At 46.7% G+C, this 16,327-nt stretch overlaps 4 protein-coding genes across 4 annotated transcripts; 3 read left to right on the top strand and 1 right to left on the bottom strand.

Moving 5' to 3' along the window:
• Window positions 1-693: 693 nt before the first annotated feature.
• On the top strand, window positions 694-2,936 carry UA08_05754 (Threonine synthase; the record flags this gene model as incomplete). Its single annotated transcript, XM_020268058.1, has 11 exons — window positions 694-768; window positions 825-911; window positions 969-1,182; window positions 1,234-1,305; window positions 1,367-1,407; window positions 1,460-1,624; window positions 1,686-1,784; window positions 1,840-1,996; window positions 2,059-2,071; window positions 2,177-2,331; window positions 2,422-2,936. 11 exons carry the CDS (start codon window positions 694-696, stop codon window positions 2,934-2,936), a joined length of 1,593 nt encoding a protein of 530 aa, XP_020118923.1.
• A 206-nt stretch (window positions 2,937-3,142) lies between these two features.
• On the bottom strand, window positions 3,143-3,871 carry UA08_05753 (hypothetical protein; the record flags this gene model as incomplete). The annotated part of the gene is made up of 1 exon (XM_020268057.1): window positions 3,143-3,871. The coding sequence occupies one exon, from the start codon at window positions 3,869-3,871 to the stop codon at window positions 3,143-3,145; it is 729 nt and encodes a 242-aa protein (XP_020119168.1).
• A 3,013-nt stretch (window positions 3,872-6,884) lies between these two features.
• UA08_05752 (hypothetical protein) lies at window positions 6,885-7,532 on the top strand (the record flags this gene model as incomplete). The annotated part of the gene is made up of 1 exon (XM_020268056.1): window positions 6,885-7,532. The coding sequence occupies one exon, from the start codon at window positions 6,885-6,887 to the stop codon at window positions 7,530-7,532; it is 648 nt and encodes a 215-aa protein (XP_020118921.1).
• A 3,047-nt stretch (window positions 7,533-10,579) lies between these two features.
• UA08_05751 (Mediator of RNA polymerase II transcription subunit 5) lies at window positions 10,580-14,117 on the top strand (the record flags this gene model as incomplete). Its single annotated transcript, XM_020268055.1, has 6 exons — window positions 10,580-11,198; window positions 11,254-11,504; window positions 11,678-12,184; window positions 12,245-12,416; window positions 12,475-12,834; window positions 12,904-14,117. 6 exons carry the CDS (start codon window positions 10,580-10,582, stop codon window positions 14,115-14,117), a joined length of 3,123 nt encoding a protein of 1,040 aa, XP_020118922.1.
• Window positions 14,118-16,327: the final 2,210 nt, after the last annotated feature.

Below are 16,327 nucleotides of genomic sequence, written 5' to 3'. Positions count from 1 at the left end.
AGAAATTCAGTCAGGCGCTGGGAAAGGAGGAGCAGAATGTAGCACAGGGAGGGATTCTCGAGTCATTATATACTCGACATGATTGTACGTAGATAGGGCACAGGGTGTGGCAGCGTACAACCCTGACTCATTCCGAGGATCGGAGCAGAAAACTTTTCCATTCTGTTGTTTATCCTTTTAATCAGAGAAAATCAAGAAAAAAGTAAAAATATAGCAAGCCGGGATCGACAGCAAAAACTAGTCAAGTCAGTTGACCCTATCGAATGGATACTACAGACCTGCGTCGTTGGTTGGACTTTGTACTTAGTCAAAGAGTCAATAGTTGAAGGGCGAGTCTATAGTTAGATCGGCCTGAGGCAGTAAACTACGCACTAAGCCCGGCCGGGAATAAATGTGGCAAGCAGAGGCTTTCATTGGCGGAGGCTTAAGATGCTAAGCGCTTTATCCGCAGGGTTCTCTTTGACTAAGCAAGCCCGGCGGGCTCCGGCGTCGGCCAGCCTTGTGCGGCCTCAGGTACCTGCCGCCTGCCACCGCCTCCGATGGCAGGCCGGCCAATCGATTTTCCGGTACCCCTCGGTCAATGGGGCAAATTTCAGATGAATCGAGTCATTGACGCATCGAGCGCTGATAAAACGTTAGGAGTTATAATAGTGTCACAGGCCTCAAGCCACAAGCCCATTGCAAGTCGACATCATGGCGAACGAATTGGCCGGTGCGGCGCCCACAGAGGCTCAGAAATACCTCTCTACAAGAGGCGGGGACTATGGCGTACGCTTACTTGAAACACGCGCAATGAACATCTCGCTGACCTTTTTTTTTTGAAGCTCTCATTTGAGACCGTTGTTTTGAAGGGTCTCGCTGCAGATGGCGGTCTTTTCTTGCCTCATCAGGTTCCAATTGCTGAAGACTGGGTTCGTATGAAAAGCAGCTGCCTCTTGCAAATCAAATTGCTAATGATGAAATTGTAGCAAAGTTGGAAAGATCTGTCCTACAAAGAGCTTGCGTTCAAGATCTTCAGTCTCTATATATCTAGCTCCGAAGTTCCCCCGGATGATCTGAAAGCCATTATCGATCGAAGCTACTCGACGTTCCGTTCAGACGATGTTGTGCCGTTGGTCCATCTACAGGATGATCTATATCTTCTCGAGCTTTTCCATGGCCCGAGCTACTCCTTCAAAGACTGTATGTCCGGCTACGGCTGTAGCAACCTTCATTAGTCTAATATGATATTAGGCGCCCTGCAGTTTCTAGGAAATTTGTTTGAATACTTCCTCGTGCGAAAGAACAAAGGAAAGGAAGGGAAAGGTGAGCTTTTTAGGTTTTAGCTCAAAAATGAGGATCTTTGGTGGAGCTAACTATCTAGTAGACAGGTATCATTTGTCTGTCGTCGGTGCGACGAGCGGTGATGTAAGATTCTTTACCCCCCCGGGTTGCAGACAAGGTATTAACATGTCTATAGACTGGTTCCGCAGCGATATACGGTCTTAAGGGAAAGAAAGATGTATCAGTAACCATCTTACATCCCGAAGGCCGTGTCAGCCCCATTCAAGAGGCGCAGATGACAACCGTTATAGACAAGAATGTCCACAACCTTGCCGTCACGGGCACATTTGATGATTGTCAAGTAAGTGCCAAGATTAAGCATATCGGCGCCGCGGGACTCTAGACTGACAATGTAATAACAGGACATCGTCAAGGCTCTATTTGGCGATTCGGATACAAACCAGGCTTTGAATCTCGGTGCCGTGAACTCAATAAACTGGTCCCGCGTCTTAGCGCAGACAGTACGTCCCCTAACCATGACAATCCTTAGACACTGCTAATATTTATCCGGGGTAGTGCTATTATTTCTATGCGTACTTCTCCCTTGCTAGAAAGTCGCCCTCGTTCACTGTGGGGGACAAGGTCAGATTTGTGACTCCCACTGGAAATTTCGGAAACATTCTTGCTGGTTATTTTGCTACCAAGATGGGTCTTCCAGCAGACAAACTAGTTGGTACGTTTATACAATACCTCTTTTTTTGGGCAACTCCTTTTACTCACCCCTACTTAACATAGTGGCAACGAATGAGTAAGTAAACCGAAAACCAAGTTGTTCTTTCGATGCTGAAGCCTGCGCTTCACATACGTTGTCAAGTTTCAACACTGCAAAGCGTTGCTGACTTTTATTCTCTAGAAACGACATCCTGCACCGGTTCTGGACGACTGGTCGATATGAAAAGAACCCTGTTTCGGATGGTCAATCTGAGGGTTGCAAAGCAACACTTAGCCCGGCAATGGATATCTTAGTCTCCAGCAACTTTGAGAGACTATTATGGTTCTTATCAAAAGGTGCGGTAACTAAAAATCTCTTCTACTCAGTTTTTTTTTTTTTTTTTTTTTTTTTTTTTTATCTTAAATTGACCGACTATGACTATATAGAGCATGCAATATCGACCGGACTGGACGACCAATCTAGTAACAAGCAAGCCGGCCAACAAATTTTGTCTTGGTATCAGTCGTTGAAATCAACCGGCGGTTTTGGGCCTGTCCACAGCGACCTGTTAGAAAACGGGCGCTTGACCTTTGAAAGTGACCGTGTGAGCGATTCGCAGACCATCGAAACTATCAAGTCTTGCTACCAAGAAACCAAATATGTCCTTGATCCGCACTCGGCGGTAGGTGTCAACGCTGCAAAGAGATCAATTGCGCGTACCGCACCGCACGTACATCACATCTCGCTCTCAACTGCCCATCCGGCTAAGTTCCTGGATGCTGTCACACTGGCTTTGAAGGATGAACCTGGCTTTGATTTCGATAGCCAGGTACTTCCTGATGAGTTCAAGGCTCTTGCGTCCAAGGAGAAACGGGTGACGTCGGTAGAGAACTCATGGGAGAAGGTTAGGGAGATTGTTAAGATTCAGGTGGAAGAGGACCTAAAGGCTGAGTCCACCTGAGTCCAAGTTTTGTGAGACCAACCTGTCATTTCGGGATTGTTTGGCATGTAGATATCTCCAAAAAAAATAAGTGTGTTTATGAGCATTTTAGATATAATGAGAACAAGTCATTGATTGAAACACACTGTACTCGGTATATACAACTATTTTATAAGACCAGATTATGATGCATCTACTGGATCCCAATCTTCACATTAAAGCGAACATTAGCTCTGATTCTGCAAAAATGAATGGAATTTAAGAAAGATAGTCTCACCAGTAACCAAGTACTCATCCAAGTCATCCATTACCTTCATGTCCGCCGGCTCTATCTCAAACCCATCGATCTCTACATTGGCGATAATGCGGTCTTTCTTGGCACTCTTCGGCAACGGCACATAGCCATGTTGTAAACTCCACCGCACCATCAACTGTGCTGGGGTGCAACTGTACTTCTTCGAGAGCGAAACAATCGTCGGGTGCCGGAACCTGTATGCACGAGCAAGCGGTGCGTATGCCTCCACTACAATATCATTCTGCTGACAAAAAGTGGTTATCTCAGATCGCGTATTGAACGGATGTACCTCAATCTGATTCACGACGGGAAGCACTCTGGGGTTCGTCGCCAGAAGTTCCTTCAAGTGCTTTACGCCGTAATTACTCACACCTGCCGCGCGGATCTCGTTGTCTGCATAGGCATCTTCCAGTGCGCGCCAGCATTCAAGACGTCTTGCCTTGCCACCATAGGGCGAATGAATCAAGAAAAGATCTATATATCCCAAGCCAGAAGCTCGGATGGATTCTTTGATGGATTGGCGCGTAGCGTCGTAGCTAACATTGGAGGCCAATTTCGAGGTGAAAAAAATGTCCTCGCGCTTCAAGCCATCGGGCTTGCTCTTCTCAGTTTCGAGGAATCGTAGTATTGACCGGCCAGCTTCTTTCTCGTTGTGGTACATTTGAGCGCTATCGACACTGTTTGCGAGATATCAACAAGTCGGTGTGTGCATGATAATTGACGGTGGTGGGCTTCTGGCCTACCCTCGATAGCCGGCCTTTGTAACGTCAGCTTTCTCTTTTGCTCACTTGCTCACTTCTGACTCTTTCGCATCGGCTGTCAAGAGAGAGAGAATACTCACCTCCAGGGCAAACTTGACTGCATTTTCAGTCTCTCGTCCCGAGGTCAGATACACCCCCAGCTGGAGCCTTGGCATAAGTTTTCCATTTGAGAGCTATACGCCAGATGGCCTCTACATCAGCGGGAGTTCGGCGTCTATAGAATTTGGGGCAGGGGGCCTGCTGACTTTGATTTTCGACGATAGCAAATACGTGTTTTTGGGAGTCGTCATCGCGCCGGTTGAGAGCGGCAGAAAGGCAGACTAATAGTTACTATCACACCTAGCCTGCAGGAGAGGCTGTTCCCAACAAAAACAGAAGGGGAAAAAAAAGGCGCAAGCAGATCGTCAATTGCTTGTATTCTGTTGTGATGCTTGTTGGAGGAAGGACGGGACGTTCGGGCTTCGGATATGACGCAAACCTGGCCAAGTCCCGTGACAGCCCATAACAAACTTACGACTTCAAACTTCAACCTCGACGACTCCGTGGTTTACGCGATGTTACGAGCCTGCTCGGTCCTACGCACATGTACGTCGCACTGCAGGTGGCCCTGACACCCGGTCGGACAGATCAGCTCAGCTCAGCTCTGGAAGTGAGGCGGTGAATGTGGCTAGTGAAATATTGACTTTAGGGTTTTGCTATAGATCAGATCGCCGCCCACCAGCCACAGCCAGCAATGCTTGACCGCCGCCGAACGTCGACTTTCAGCCTCTCCAAGCGCCTGGGAGATCTCGATCTGCTGCAATCGCTGTGGCTGCAGAGATGCATGGAATCGCCCTGTTTTTTTCTTTTTACTGCTCCCTTGCCCCCCCGAAGTCTGTTATCTGAGACTAGCTCTCATGGAATCTTGGATACGGTGGGTTCCCTTACATCGCCGCTGGTCTTGACCGTTGAGAGGTACCGCAATCGATTATGATACGGTATTGCCTGGTACTTACTGCGTCGATACCTCCGTAATGTAACGGATGTGGGCCACGTGCCTTATCGCGGGTTTGTCTCATCTTCTCGCACTGCAACACTGGAGCTGTGATGTGTCAAAACGTGAACAGTGAAGACAGATAGTGCTCTGAAAGAACATTGTTCTTCCCCGGGAGACCGCGGACAGCGGGAGAGGCAAAAGGGGGAAAGGGGAAAAAAGAAAAAAAAAAAAAGAAAAGAAAGACCGTTCCCCAATCTGCCCAATTCTATCCCAGAAGCTCACGTCGATCCAATAAAGTCCCTGACTAGGGAGCGTGTTCCTCCCCGGTGGGCGCGTCTTCGTTTACGGAAATGTCGAGTTGTCAACCGTCAGGACAAAGATGCAGATATCTTTTCGTGGTTGGCGGTGGCAAAAACAGACTAACAGCTAGTTGCGGCGTACGTAATTACCTTGCCTGGATAACCGATCAATCAAGCGACGGACATGATCTGTGGATAATGAAGCGATAAATTGGATCCTGATGGATATTCGGACAGATACCCAATCATCGACCCTGCGAGCCGTCTGAATTATATCATCCAGGGAACGTCCACAGCTGAAGTTCTCAATTGACTTTCCCAGGTCCCCTGCCCTTAATATGCGTGTTTTAAATGTTTTATTACTACCACGACGAACATCCTACAAGAACCAGCTAACCGTCACTTCTTTTTGCCTCTCGGTGCTTATATGACAAACCCAGGACAAGAGTGGAAAGCCACCACTCGGGTCCTCGCTTGTGCCGGACCAATGCTGTCTTGACCTCTTCTACGCTCTGTCGCGACCTCTAGTAAAACCGACTGCATGGTCTGGTCGCATGGCAGCACGGCCCACATTCGCCACCACGACCTAGCAGTAAACATCTACGGTCGTAGTTGGTTAACAGCGCCAGCGCCCACCCCATTCTCCCCATTCCTCCTGGGTTCTATCTTTTTTTTGATTTTTGCCGGTTGTCACTCGGGCATAAGGCAAGTCGTGACTAGTTTGATAGTTATACTTTGCAAAAATTCAGTACGTGGTCGGTCATGGCTGTATTTCCCGTTACCGTACGCCTGGAAACGGCGGTTATATATTTTATGTACAGGTGCTCCGGCTTCATCACATAAAGGTCCATCGACTGCCCCTTCTGATCATCTCCGCTCCTTCATAGTCTCCCACCGGCCATACCATTCACTCTCCTGCCTTTTCTGTTCTCTGGTATTTCTTGTATATTCTTTTTTCCAGGCCACTCGCCCGCTCGTTGTGCCTGCTTCAGCCATCTCAGCTGTGCCACCCCTCCTTATGCCACCTCGGGCAAAGCCCGCCGTGACCTTCCCCGCGTTCAGACGGGTCGTTTGCTTTCCTATATCCGAATGTGAATGCCCTCGCCGTCTAGATTAGAATCGGTGTATGGTCTCTCTCGTCGCTATTTACGTCGCGCTTCTGCCTCTACATCCACTGTGGACCGTGGCCGTAGCGCTCTTGATCCTGCCAGATTGGGGTCGAGATTGCGTTTTGTGATCCGTCGAGGAAGAAGCCTCTTTTCCCGCAAGTAATTGGCCCCCATCTTTCTTTGCCCGTCCATCTATCTGCTGCTGTTCTCTTCGTTTGTCTTTGTGGGTTTGTTGCGTTTCCCAGACTGGATTGGCCCAGGACCGGATATAGAGAAAGCGGCAGAAGGGCGCGCCCCTCACTCAACCCGTCTGACCTGTCTTTCTGCCCTTTGATCTCCTGGGCATCCTTCCGACGGACATGCGGAACACAAGCGCCAATGAGAAAGGAAACGAGCAGAGAGGAAAAGAAATACGATTGACTTTTATATATGCAGTTACCGCCTCTCCAAACCACCACACTTAGATTTACCCGCCGACGTCCATGAGCCCAGCATGAGTAGTTCAGATCCTCAGTTCGACCCTGCCACAATGGCCGGCCTGTCCGAGGCCTCACAAGGTTCTGAAGACTCCAAATTTGACATTTTCGAGTGGTATCCGCAGTACCAAAGCTGCCAGAGATATTTCATCGACTGTGCCCAACATAGCGTCCCAGTGCAGGCGCTCTCAGCCTTTCTCAATATCCAACTTCCATTCCAGAAACAACCCTACCCAGTCTTTAATTCAACATCCCCTGCCGCAGGAGTAGCCACATCAGCCGCGCCATCAGGGCAACCGCCGGCCTCTTTACCTAGCGCGGCATCGTCGGTCTCACTGATCCCCTATATCAGACGCCTGGTTGCGACAGGGATGGACTTCCCGGGAGTTTTGCATGGATTTTTCGGCGACGACTGGACGACCGGCGTAGGACCACTGCACGAGCACGAGCGTCGGAATTATCTCTTTGCTGCCAAGAGCGGCGGATGGGCTGCGGTGAAGAAGGATTACGATATGGGACCGTCGGAAACAGTGCCGTTCTTGCGGCCACTGCAAGGGCCCATTGACACTGAGCTCGAGGGTGCCGAGCGAAGCTGGAGCGAGTGGTTGGCGATGGAAGATTGGATGGTTGGGCCTCGATATCCGGATACGCTGCAAGATTCGTCATCAACACATTCTCGGCAACGCGTGTCGAGACCCTGAGGGCTTTCTCTAGAGAATCTTCAACCTACAGCAGTGCCGAGTTGCGGGAATCTATTCTCGGGAGACGGTTGTTTGCACTATGATCAATGAGAGCCGTTAACTTCTACTATCTTTTAATCAAATCCGTTTAGCGCAGAATACATCTCTCTGTGCGCTGTACCTGCTTTCGGGTGAGGTGGCTTTGCTGCGCCATTCAATTCAATAATCATGTGTCGCTTTTCAGCCTGCATTGACGGAGTTATTCTGGATTGTTATGAGCATTGACAGGATATCTTTTTCATCATATTATAAACGAAGGTTGGTGGTGGGGGGGAAGGAAAGGAAGGGAATCAAAAGGGCTGGCTGGTCATAGAGATGAGACCATAATTTACGTCTCATAATGTTGAAATAGAGGGTTTATATCCATGAACACTTGAAATATACAAAATCCCATTTCCGTACGTACTAAATACACGATACTATATCGTAAGGTGTTCTCCGGGCATAAATAACGAGCGAATACGCTCTGAATACAAGTTGCAGCCACCAAAGTCAGAACAATACGATCCACTCTGACAGTCCGTACACGGTATCACGCCCCGATTGGCCAGTTTCAATACACAATTGCAAGAAACGTCCCTAAAGGGGTTAGCTAATCCTATCCCCTACTAGGAATACGCATAAGACCCTTAGTTGCATCTGCCATGCATGAGTTGATCAGAAGCGTTAGTAGGAGCAACGCAATTGATCCATCTTATTGGCCATTAGGCTCTTTTCACACGTCGATTTTCGCGAACCCATCTATTTGGATGGAAATCCTGGCTGGTTTGCTAGTTTACGGCAGGGAGCATTAAGGAGTGTCACTGAAATTTTTCGATTTTTATGGTTTAGGTTCAACCTTAACTCGGACAAGTGTCCAGACAGGACCAAAATCGGAAATACGCCGTGCTGAGGTGGGAACTCGAGACGAAAGGCTTATATTTTTATTGCCTTCTAGGGGAAGATGTCGCGATCTTCTTTTTTTTTTTTTTTTTTTTGGGAATGGGAACCATGGAACGCCTGTTGATTAGTTGGGATAATTAATATGCGTTGTCACAAGTATACCAAGGAGATAAATTAAGGGGAAAGTTGAAACTTGACACCACACTGACCACACTTTATTATTAATGAGAGTTTTACTAACTTCATAGTTAACTCCTCCTAACTACCGCATAACTACTTACTGTGCGTATCCAAGGCCAAAAATGCTTGTATACCTACATCTGTAGCGATATACAGGATGCAGAGGAATTCGCAGGAACAACCATTTACAGTTTTATAATTTATTATCAACTACATAGGGTTATTTGTTCTAAAATCTTATCTCACGCCAAGTCGTTGTAGTACCCGCAGTGAGTTTCCCCTGAGCATCGCCAGAGGCTTGTACATGGTTTGTTAGAGCGCAGCGCACTCTTTAGCTTCGGCCTTCGTGCCATCCATGTAACTGTACGCTATAGAGTACGGCCTTTGGGGGAATCAAGCAGTACGAGCCTGTGGCTCCTCCGGCTCCACCAGACTCACACTCTCAGCCAGCCACCTTCATATGACATATACCCAAGAAAAGTTCGTACGGGCTAACCAATTCCTTTTACCATATCAAGACGATAAAAAGATGTGTTATTAACAGTGAATATGAGTATGAGAGGATATGTGATGTGAGTAAGATCAGTTCGTTGGGCCATTCGCCCGGATGAATTTGTTCTATATCGAATGTATCGTCTCTCAGGATCGAGACGGGATTGGAAATCTTGGAATCGGAGATACGTAGGTACATACCTAAACTACCCCCTCTTGTGGACGTCCCAATGAAACTGTAGGATTTATCCTAGGTTCCCTTAAGTCTCTTCGGATGAGAATTCCTCGGAGTACGTGTACATGTTACCAGCCAGAAGAGAATTGTGCGCCGTATGCAGAACCCTGGAGCACTCTCCAGGAGAATCAGCATCTTCCTGGGCCCCAAGTGTGTGCAATGATGTCCAATCCACTTGAAAAAATGAAACCAATGCCACGTACATACATACAAAAGATCTCTCTGACCACGCATTACCAATTCTGGAGGATACAAGTTGATTATGGGCCTAGGGCATACAATATTGGTCGAAATGGCATGTGCGATGGACAGACATAATCCTGCAGCTGGTATAACTACGAGACCTATCCTTCTATGCCGCTAAATAACAATCATCGTCTTCCCTAATACCAAGCACAATTACTCCCTTATGAAAGATCAGGCGGAACCTTTTCTATAGTACAATAAGTTGAAATCAAAAATTCCAGAATATACAGCAATAGCGCACAATAAACGTGATACTTGCCACAAAGGCCGATTTTGGACTAGTGCAATGCTCAGGAACGAGTTGCAACTTGCGATTGAGGATGCTAGAAGATGCGAATGAATAAAGAGTGCAAAACCGTCAGAGCTTTGTACTCGGTCTCATGCTCGTAGTTACATGTCGCTATCCTCTCTGACGTTATGAGCCAAAGTACAATTGTTCTCTGGAGCATCAGCGTATTGCGGACACTCCTGAATGATTTGAAGCACTCGTCGCACCGGGGGAAAACACGATACTTCCGGTAAATACCATTAGCGTCCTCTTAGGGGGTTTTATTGTCTAACGTTCAAAAAGTGAATCTACAACACAAAAAGATAAACTGGAACCACTCCAAGTTGCTAAGAAACAATAGCCTTAACCTGATTGGTCGAGGGCTTCAAGGTATATAATATACACTAACCCGTTATGGTTAAATGCAAGGAGGCAGCCTGTATTAAGTAAGCAACAGGCAGCGGGTCACGTGGCTCAAAATGATATCCGATGACAACAATCGTTGCGATAGTTACTCAAGCTCTTTGATTCATTTGATGCGCCGGTCGCACCGTTCAAATTACCTGTCGTCATTGACGGAGCTATTTATTCCCGACTATTTATACGAAGTGAGACATATATGCTATAATATTGGCCTGACCAATTACTACTAATAGTACTTCCTGAAGCGCGAATGCGCCTACCATACATATCAAATATTGAAACATGAAACCCATCGAGCAATGGAGAAAACTGCTCCATGGATGTGTGTCCCGTCGAGTTGAAGTACAAACTTTCCGCAAACTTGTCAAGATATTGTTGAGACGTGCTCCACTGCCACAGGCATCTTTGGTTGAGGTGTTGCTCGACTCCCGCTCCATCACTGCAGATGTTTTCCCTTATGATCCATTGATACCTCGGTATGCCACCGTGCTCAGGAGGCTGGGTGTAATAAGGACGTCCACTTTTCTCGATGGTGTGAGGAAACGCTCTTTCATCGGGTATACCGGCACAGATCACGACAAGCAAGCCGATCAAAAAAGAGCGGCCAAATCTTCGACACTAATGACCGATACCCGGATTGTGCAAGATGCTATAACCTCACTATCATCAACTAATTTGTCCCTAAGCACACATGAGGTCCATAGTTTATTCACGGTAGCCGCCGAATGGATCCTAGCCGTGGTCCGCTGGCATACAAGCAATATCAGCGATGATCACCAGTCCGGTGGCTTATTCAGCTCGTCAAATGCACTGGCATTGTTCGAATCTCTGGGAATTCTGTTGGTTGCTTTATCGACAACGGAAAAAGGTCTGGAAGCTCTTTCTTCCGATGACACACAAGGTATATCCCATATCAACGACGATGTGCGTTACTCGGTTCTAATCGAGTGATATAGGATTTAAAATTATGCTGGGACAAGCTCTAACCGCATACTTGTCATCATCTACTACTATTTCGTTGAACTTGCGGAATCGCCTTGACAGTCTGCAAAAAGGCTACCAGCTATATGGGGAACCAGCTCCGAAAGATCTTGATGTACAGATGATAGATGGAATGAATATGAACGCGCTCCAATTTGAAGCATCCGTCTTGGATGGGCCCGTGATTAATTCCAGAGCCGGTCTCTATATATACATTAATGCCCTAGTAAGTACGTTTCTATCTTACATGTAGCGACTCGTTAACGCAAATTGTCAGCTCGTTGGACGGCCCTTGATTGACGACGACATGCTTCTAAATTATTTGTCTAATCGCTATGGGGTATATATGCCCTCTCTATTTAACCCACCATATTAGACTTTCTTATTGACAATTCCTAGGGCCAGCAAGAAGTCCTCATCCAAGAGCTCATTACTGCGACATTCGATGTACTCTCTAATGCGATGTATCGTAATGAGTCTGGCCGCAATATGTTTGTATTTCGGTCATTCCTCGTCAATAAACTGCCACCATTTCTCGCCGGCATGGCAGCTACCTCGATAGATCAAATCCCCATGGAGATGTGTATCAGCCATGCGCTCAACCGGGTTGATCCTAACGCTTTTCCATCTTTCTCCCAGATGTTTGAAATGCAAGGAAATACCGTTCTTTCGGACGTTCGACAGGAATTTCTGTTTGCATGCGCTCTCCACCGTTTAATCCCCGAATCTAGTATCGAACGCTTGTTGGGAGAGAATCCAATGCAGACGCTACCCGTTGGTGGTCGATATGTTAAGGACGATATTGTGGTCAAGATTCATGCGAACCAGGAAGTAGCGGACCATCTGATATCGGAGATTGAGTTTATGGAAGGAAATGCAGGTGCTGTTGTCGCCGCTGTTACAGATGTGAGTTCCCTGCTACCAGTTCAAAGTTTCTGACTTATTCGTATCTAACACTTGCCTCAGGTTATACACTCCCTTTGTTTTCAGAAGGAAACGGTAACGCTGAAAAGCATTTGCAACTCACTGTCTCGGCGCCCCCAGGTTCTTGATGTAATGCTTCTTTTTCGCAGCCCAAAGAGCATATTACAACCTCTGTGCTCACTTCTAAACTCATGGAAGTGGGATGAAGATCAAGGTAACACTTCTCTCACATCAAAAATATATAGGTGACTAATAAGCGCGGCTTTAAACAGGCGAAAGCCAGCCCTTGTATGACGAATTTGGCAGCATATTACTTCTAGTTCTCGCATTTAAATACCGTTACGATCTCAATCAGTATGATCTCGGCATCTCAGATAGCAACTCTTTCATATTGGAACTATTTGATCGAGGTGCGACCAGTCTGAAACTGGCTAATCTTTCTGCTGAACAAAATAAAAATATTGGCGCTTGGATCTCTGCGCTCTTCATTGCGGAAGGGATTAGCGAAGAGACAATGTCAGCGTGCAGTCCCCAGAAGTTTTACATGCTTGTATCTACCTTGTTCAGCCAGACATTGGGAGCTTGCGAGCTGGGAAAGCTGGAACTAGATGTTCTCAAGGGTGGATTTGAATGTGAGTGACAAGTTTAAGACATTGAGAGAGACGTTACCGGCTTCAACAACTAACTGACCATGAAACTAGACTTGCTTGAGCCATTCTTGTTGCCCTCTCTGGTTTTTGCACTTACGTGGCTGGGGAACTACATCTGGGAATCATCAGAGACAGATCCCACAATCCCTCTTAAAGTGCTTTATGCTCTTGTAAAACCGAATTCAATATCTGGAGAGGCAGAGGCGTGCCACCGGACGGTCTTGAATATCACCGCACGAACCCTGGAAGAACAGCTAAAGGATGTTGCGCTTGCACTCGATGTGCGAGGACGAGATGCCCGAAATCCGAACCGCTCAAGTATCAAGTCAATCTATGACTCAGACATCAAGCCGATCCTGGACGCCCTCGAACCGTACTTATCTTTCCAGTGTAATGGAAATAGCCGTCGGTCTGAGCTTGATAGCTGGACTACACACTCCGAAGGCATCAGGGGCGCGATAAGGAACACATTCCAGGGCTTAGTATTATGGAGTGCGAGTGCTGGGATGAGCATGTCTCCTCACGCCTATACGCACCGCCTGATTCTTGCAGGCATACGCCTATGCACGTCGTCCGATGTGCTATCGGTCTTGATCGATGAGCTAAAAGCACAAGCAGAAGATGCTAGTGGCAGTTTTGACCTAGCGCTCGATGTCGCAACCACAATAGTATGCGCGCCAATGCCCGAGTCTTTCGCTCAGGAACACACGATATACCATCCAATTGATCCGAGCAAGGAGGCGTTTCCGCGTGCCCCAATTTTGACGCTCCGTGACGCTCTCATGATGCAGCATCAAAATGTAGCCAAGCTGTCTGAAAAGGATCCTGCTCGCGCCGAAGTCATAGTCAGACTAACTCGGCGCGTAAACTCCCTCTTGACGCCCCCAGCCCATGTAGGCAGTCTCGATGTGACCAATATAATTGAAAATATCAATCTTGAGGCTGCTGCCGCGGTCGCCGCAGGTCGCGATCCAATGGATCTCGGCGATGGCGCCGGCACAGGCGCGGGTACAGGTGATAACGGTGATGGGCTAGGGGGAGTAGGAGGTGCTGGGCCAGGAGCAGGAGGTGCCTCAAACGAGCCTATTGATCAACTCCTCAACGGCGTAGTTGCTGCCACGGCGAACAATGATGGATCTGGAGGCGCGTCGGATCAGCATGGTCTTGATACTGCGGGCATGGACACGAGTTTGGATGATATATTGAATGCGGCGAATATGGGGAATCCGGAATTTTTGGATCTAGATATGGAGGGGATGTTTTGAGGGTGTATGTATTTTGATTGATCTACTTAGTTATCTATACAATATACCTTGTTGCTTGATTTCAAATCCCTTTAGTTACCTAGGTATATATAGCCTTGGAATCTTCTGGTTACATTAGGATTACCTTGAATCCATCCAATACAACTAAATTAACATATGAATTGAATTCAAAAAAAAAAAAAAAAGAAGCAAGGAGTCGAAGGGATTTCCATTGATACCACATCTACGCATTGCAAGGAACAAGCTTTAATCAGGAGCGAACAACACATAAAACAGTCAGCATTTACATTGTACAACTGTCTATCCCCGTTGTCATCCAGTACCTAGATAGGTGGTAGGTATGGGCTGACATGACCTGTATCCCCAATCCTAACGTCCATCGATGATCATAACAGGCTAAGTTAAGTCAGTGCATCACATCATGACATAATACTGCATGAACATCTGCATCTACTTCCCAGCATATCCGTCGATTGCATGAAATCGACAGATCTCCATCTATCCATTGCCATGGGTTAACCATAGTCACTTCAACGCTGTCACCAGCTACAAAGTACGGAATGGCGACAGACATACCTCTCAAAGTCTACATCAACCCACAGCCATCGGTATTAAACATACGTATGCCGAGGTAGGAATCTCCTGACTCTTTCCTTTTCTGTGCAGCATTGCCTAGCAGCAAGCAGTAAGCACTAATGCTTGAAGTCTTACGATTTTTGCCATTTGAACAGTTCATTGATTATCTATCTACTCAGGTAGCATCTCTATCAGCTAACTAACGTCCATACCCACGAACTCGGAATTTGACTAACTGTGTATAGTCTATACTAACTATACAATACAGAATTATAGATATATATGAAGTATAATGCTATGGCATGTCAGCTTGAGGGCCTTAAATTCATTGATTAGTGTCCACAAGTCTAATAGTACATGCTACGTAGTCATGCGTGCATGGTTGAGTTTCTTCCGTTCCATCTTGTCTGGATACACTTATCCTGAGTTGTTTTCAAAGGTTTCTTCAGCTCAATTGTCCTTGTAAGTTCCAAGCTCGTCGCTAACTAAGCACTAAGCTGAGTTCTAGCAGTTGACTGAGTCGAGTACTACCTTGAGGTTGAATTGAACCGTTCAGTAGTCAATAGTCGGTAGACTATCTTGTCATGGGCGACTATTCCAGAGTCATAGTGACTATAGTCTGTTAAGAAACTTTTAAACTTAGAAGCTAGAACCAATATTTGTCATTAACTCATTGATTCAAGAACGCAAAATTTAGAGCGTACTTTGTACTTTGGTCTTTGTCTCAAGAATTAGCCTCTGTTTCTCCACTTCGTGTTGTTTTGCTTTGTCCGTTAGAGGATAACTAAAAGCTTGTATACTAGGTTGTTAGGAAAGCTAGAGACTTAAAAGAGTAAGACAGTAAGCTTCCAGACCCGAGGCTGCGTATACGGTGGATCGCTGGCTTGTATCCGATTGGGAAGTTCGTCATGGCCACCCACTAGTGGACGACTGACGACGCTCTTTTTTGTATGCACAATTGCCTGAGCCGTCTAATGATCCGCCGCAATTTCTGACGGGCTTGCTGCTAACTTTTTACTATCAGAAACTACGCCGAAGTAACCATACTTTTGGAAAGTTAGTAAAACTCTAAGCTAGAATTTGAAACACGATCAGACACACATACTCACAGTCACGAATCACAAATTTAGACTACTCCGTACTCCATACGCCGTACGGAGCAACGCAGTCAGACTTAATGCTCCCGAGTCGTTGGACTGGTACGCTAATTCTGCTAAGTGGCTTGCTATGCCCAATGAGGATGCCACTGAAGCAACTAGCTTAATATGGACCTCCATATGTGGAGAACTTGGCAGTACTCTGTGTCCCGTGTCACGGACTTGGCCAGGCTTAGGAGTATGCGCTCGTGAAAAGGTATCAGTCAGTGCACTGCTCAGCACGGAGTACGGCAAGGACGGACTGCATATGCAAAATTCAAATCCAAATCGTAATAATGCAACCGATGCTTGGAGCTGCCCTGATGAGTTTAGTTTCTTTCGCGCTGTCAAGGACGGAGGTGCGTTCTTGTCCTAGTTCATATTAGATAGTGTAGTACCAGGACTCCATAATAATTTACTAAAATGTTTCTCGGAAAGATTTGGCAGAACATTTCATCTGGATGGAAGGACAACATAGAGGAGCACGTGCTAACAGTA

This window comes from Talaromyces atroroseus (genome assembly GCF_001907595.1).
Source record: "Talaromyces atroroseus strain IBT 11181 chromosome Unknown scaffold_7, whole genome shotgun sequence".
Taxonomy (NCBI): domain Eukaryota; kingdom Fungi; phylum Ascomycota; class Eurotiomycetes; order Eurotiales; family Trichocomaceae; genus Talaromyces; species Talaromyces atroroseus.
This window is presented reverse-complemented; position numbering and strand designations above follow the sequence as displayed.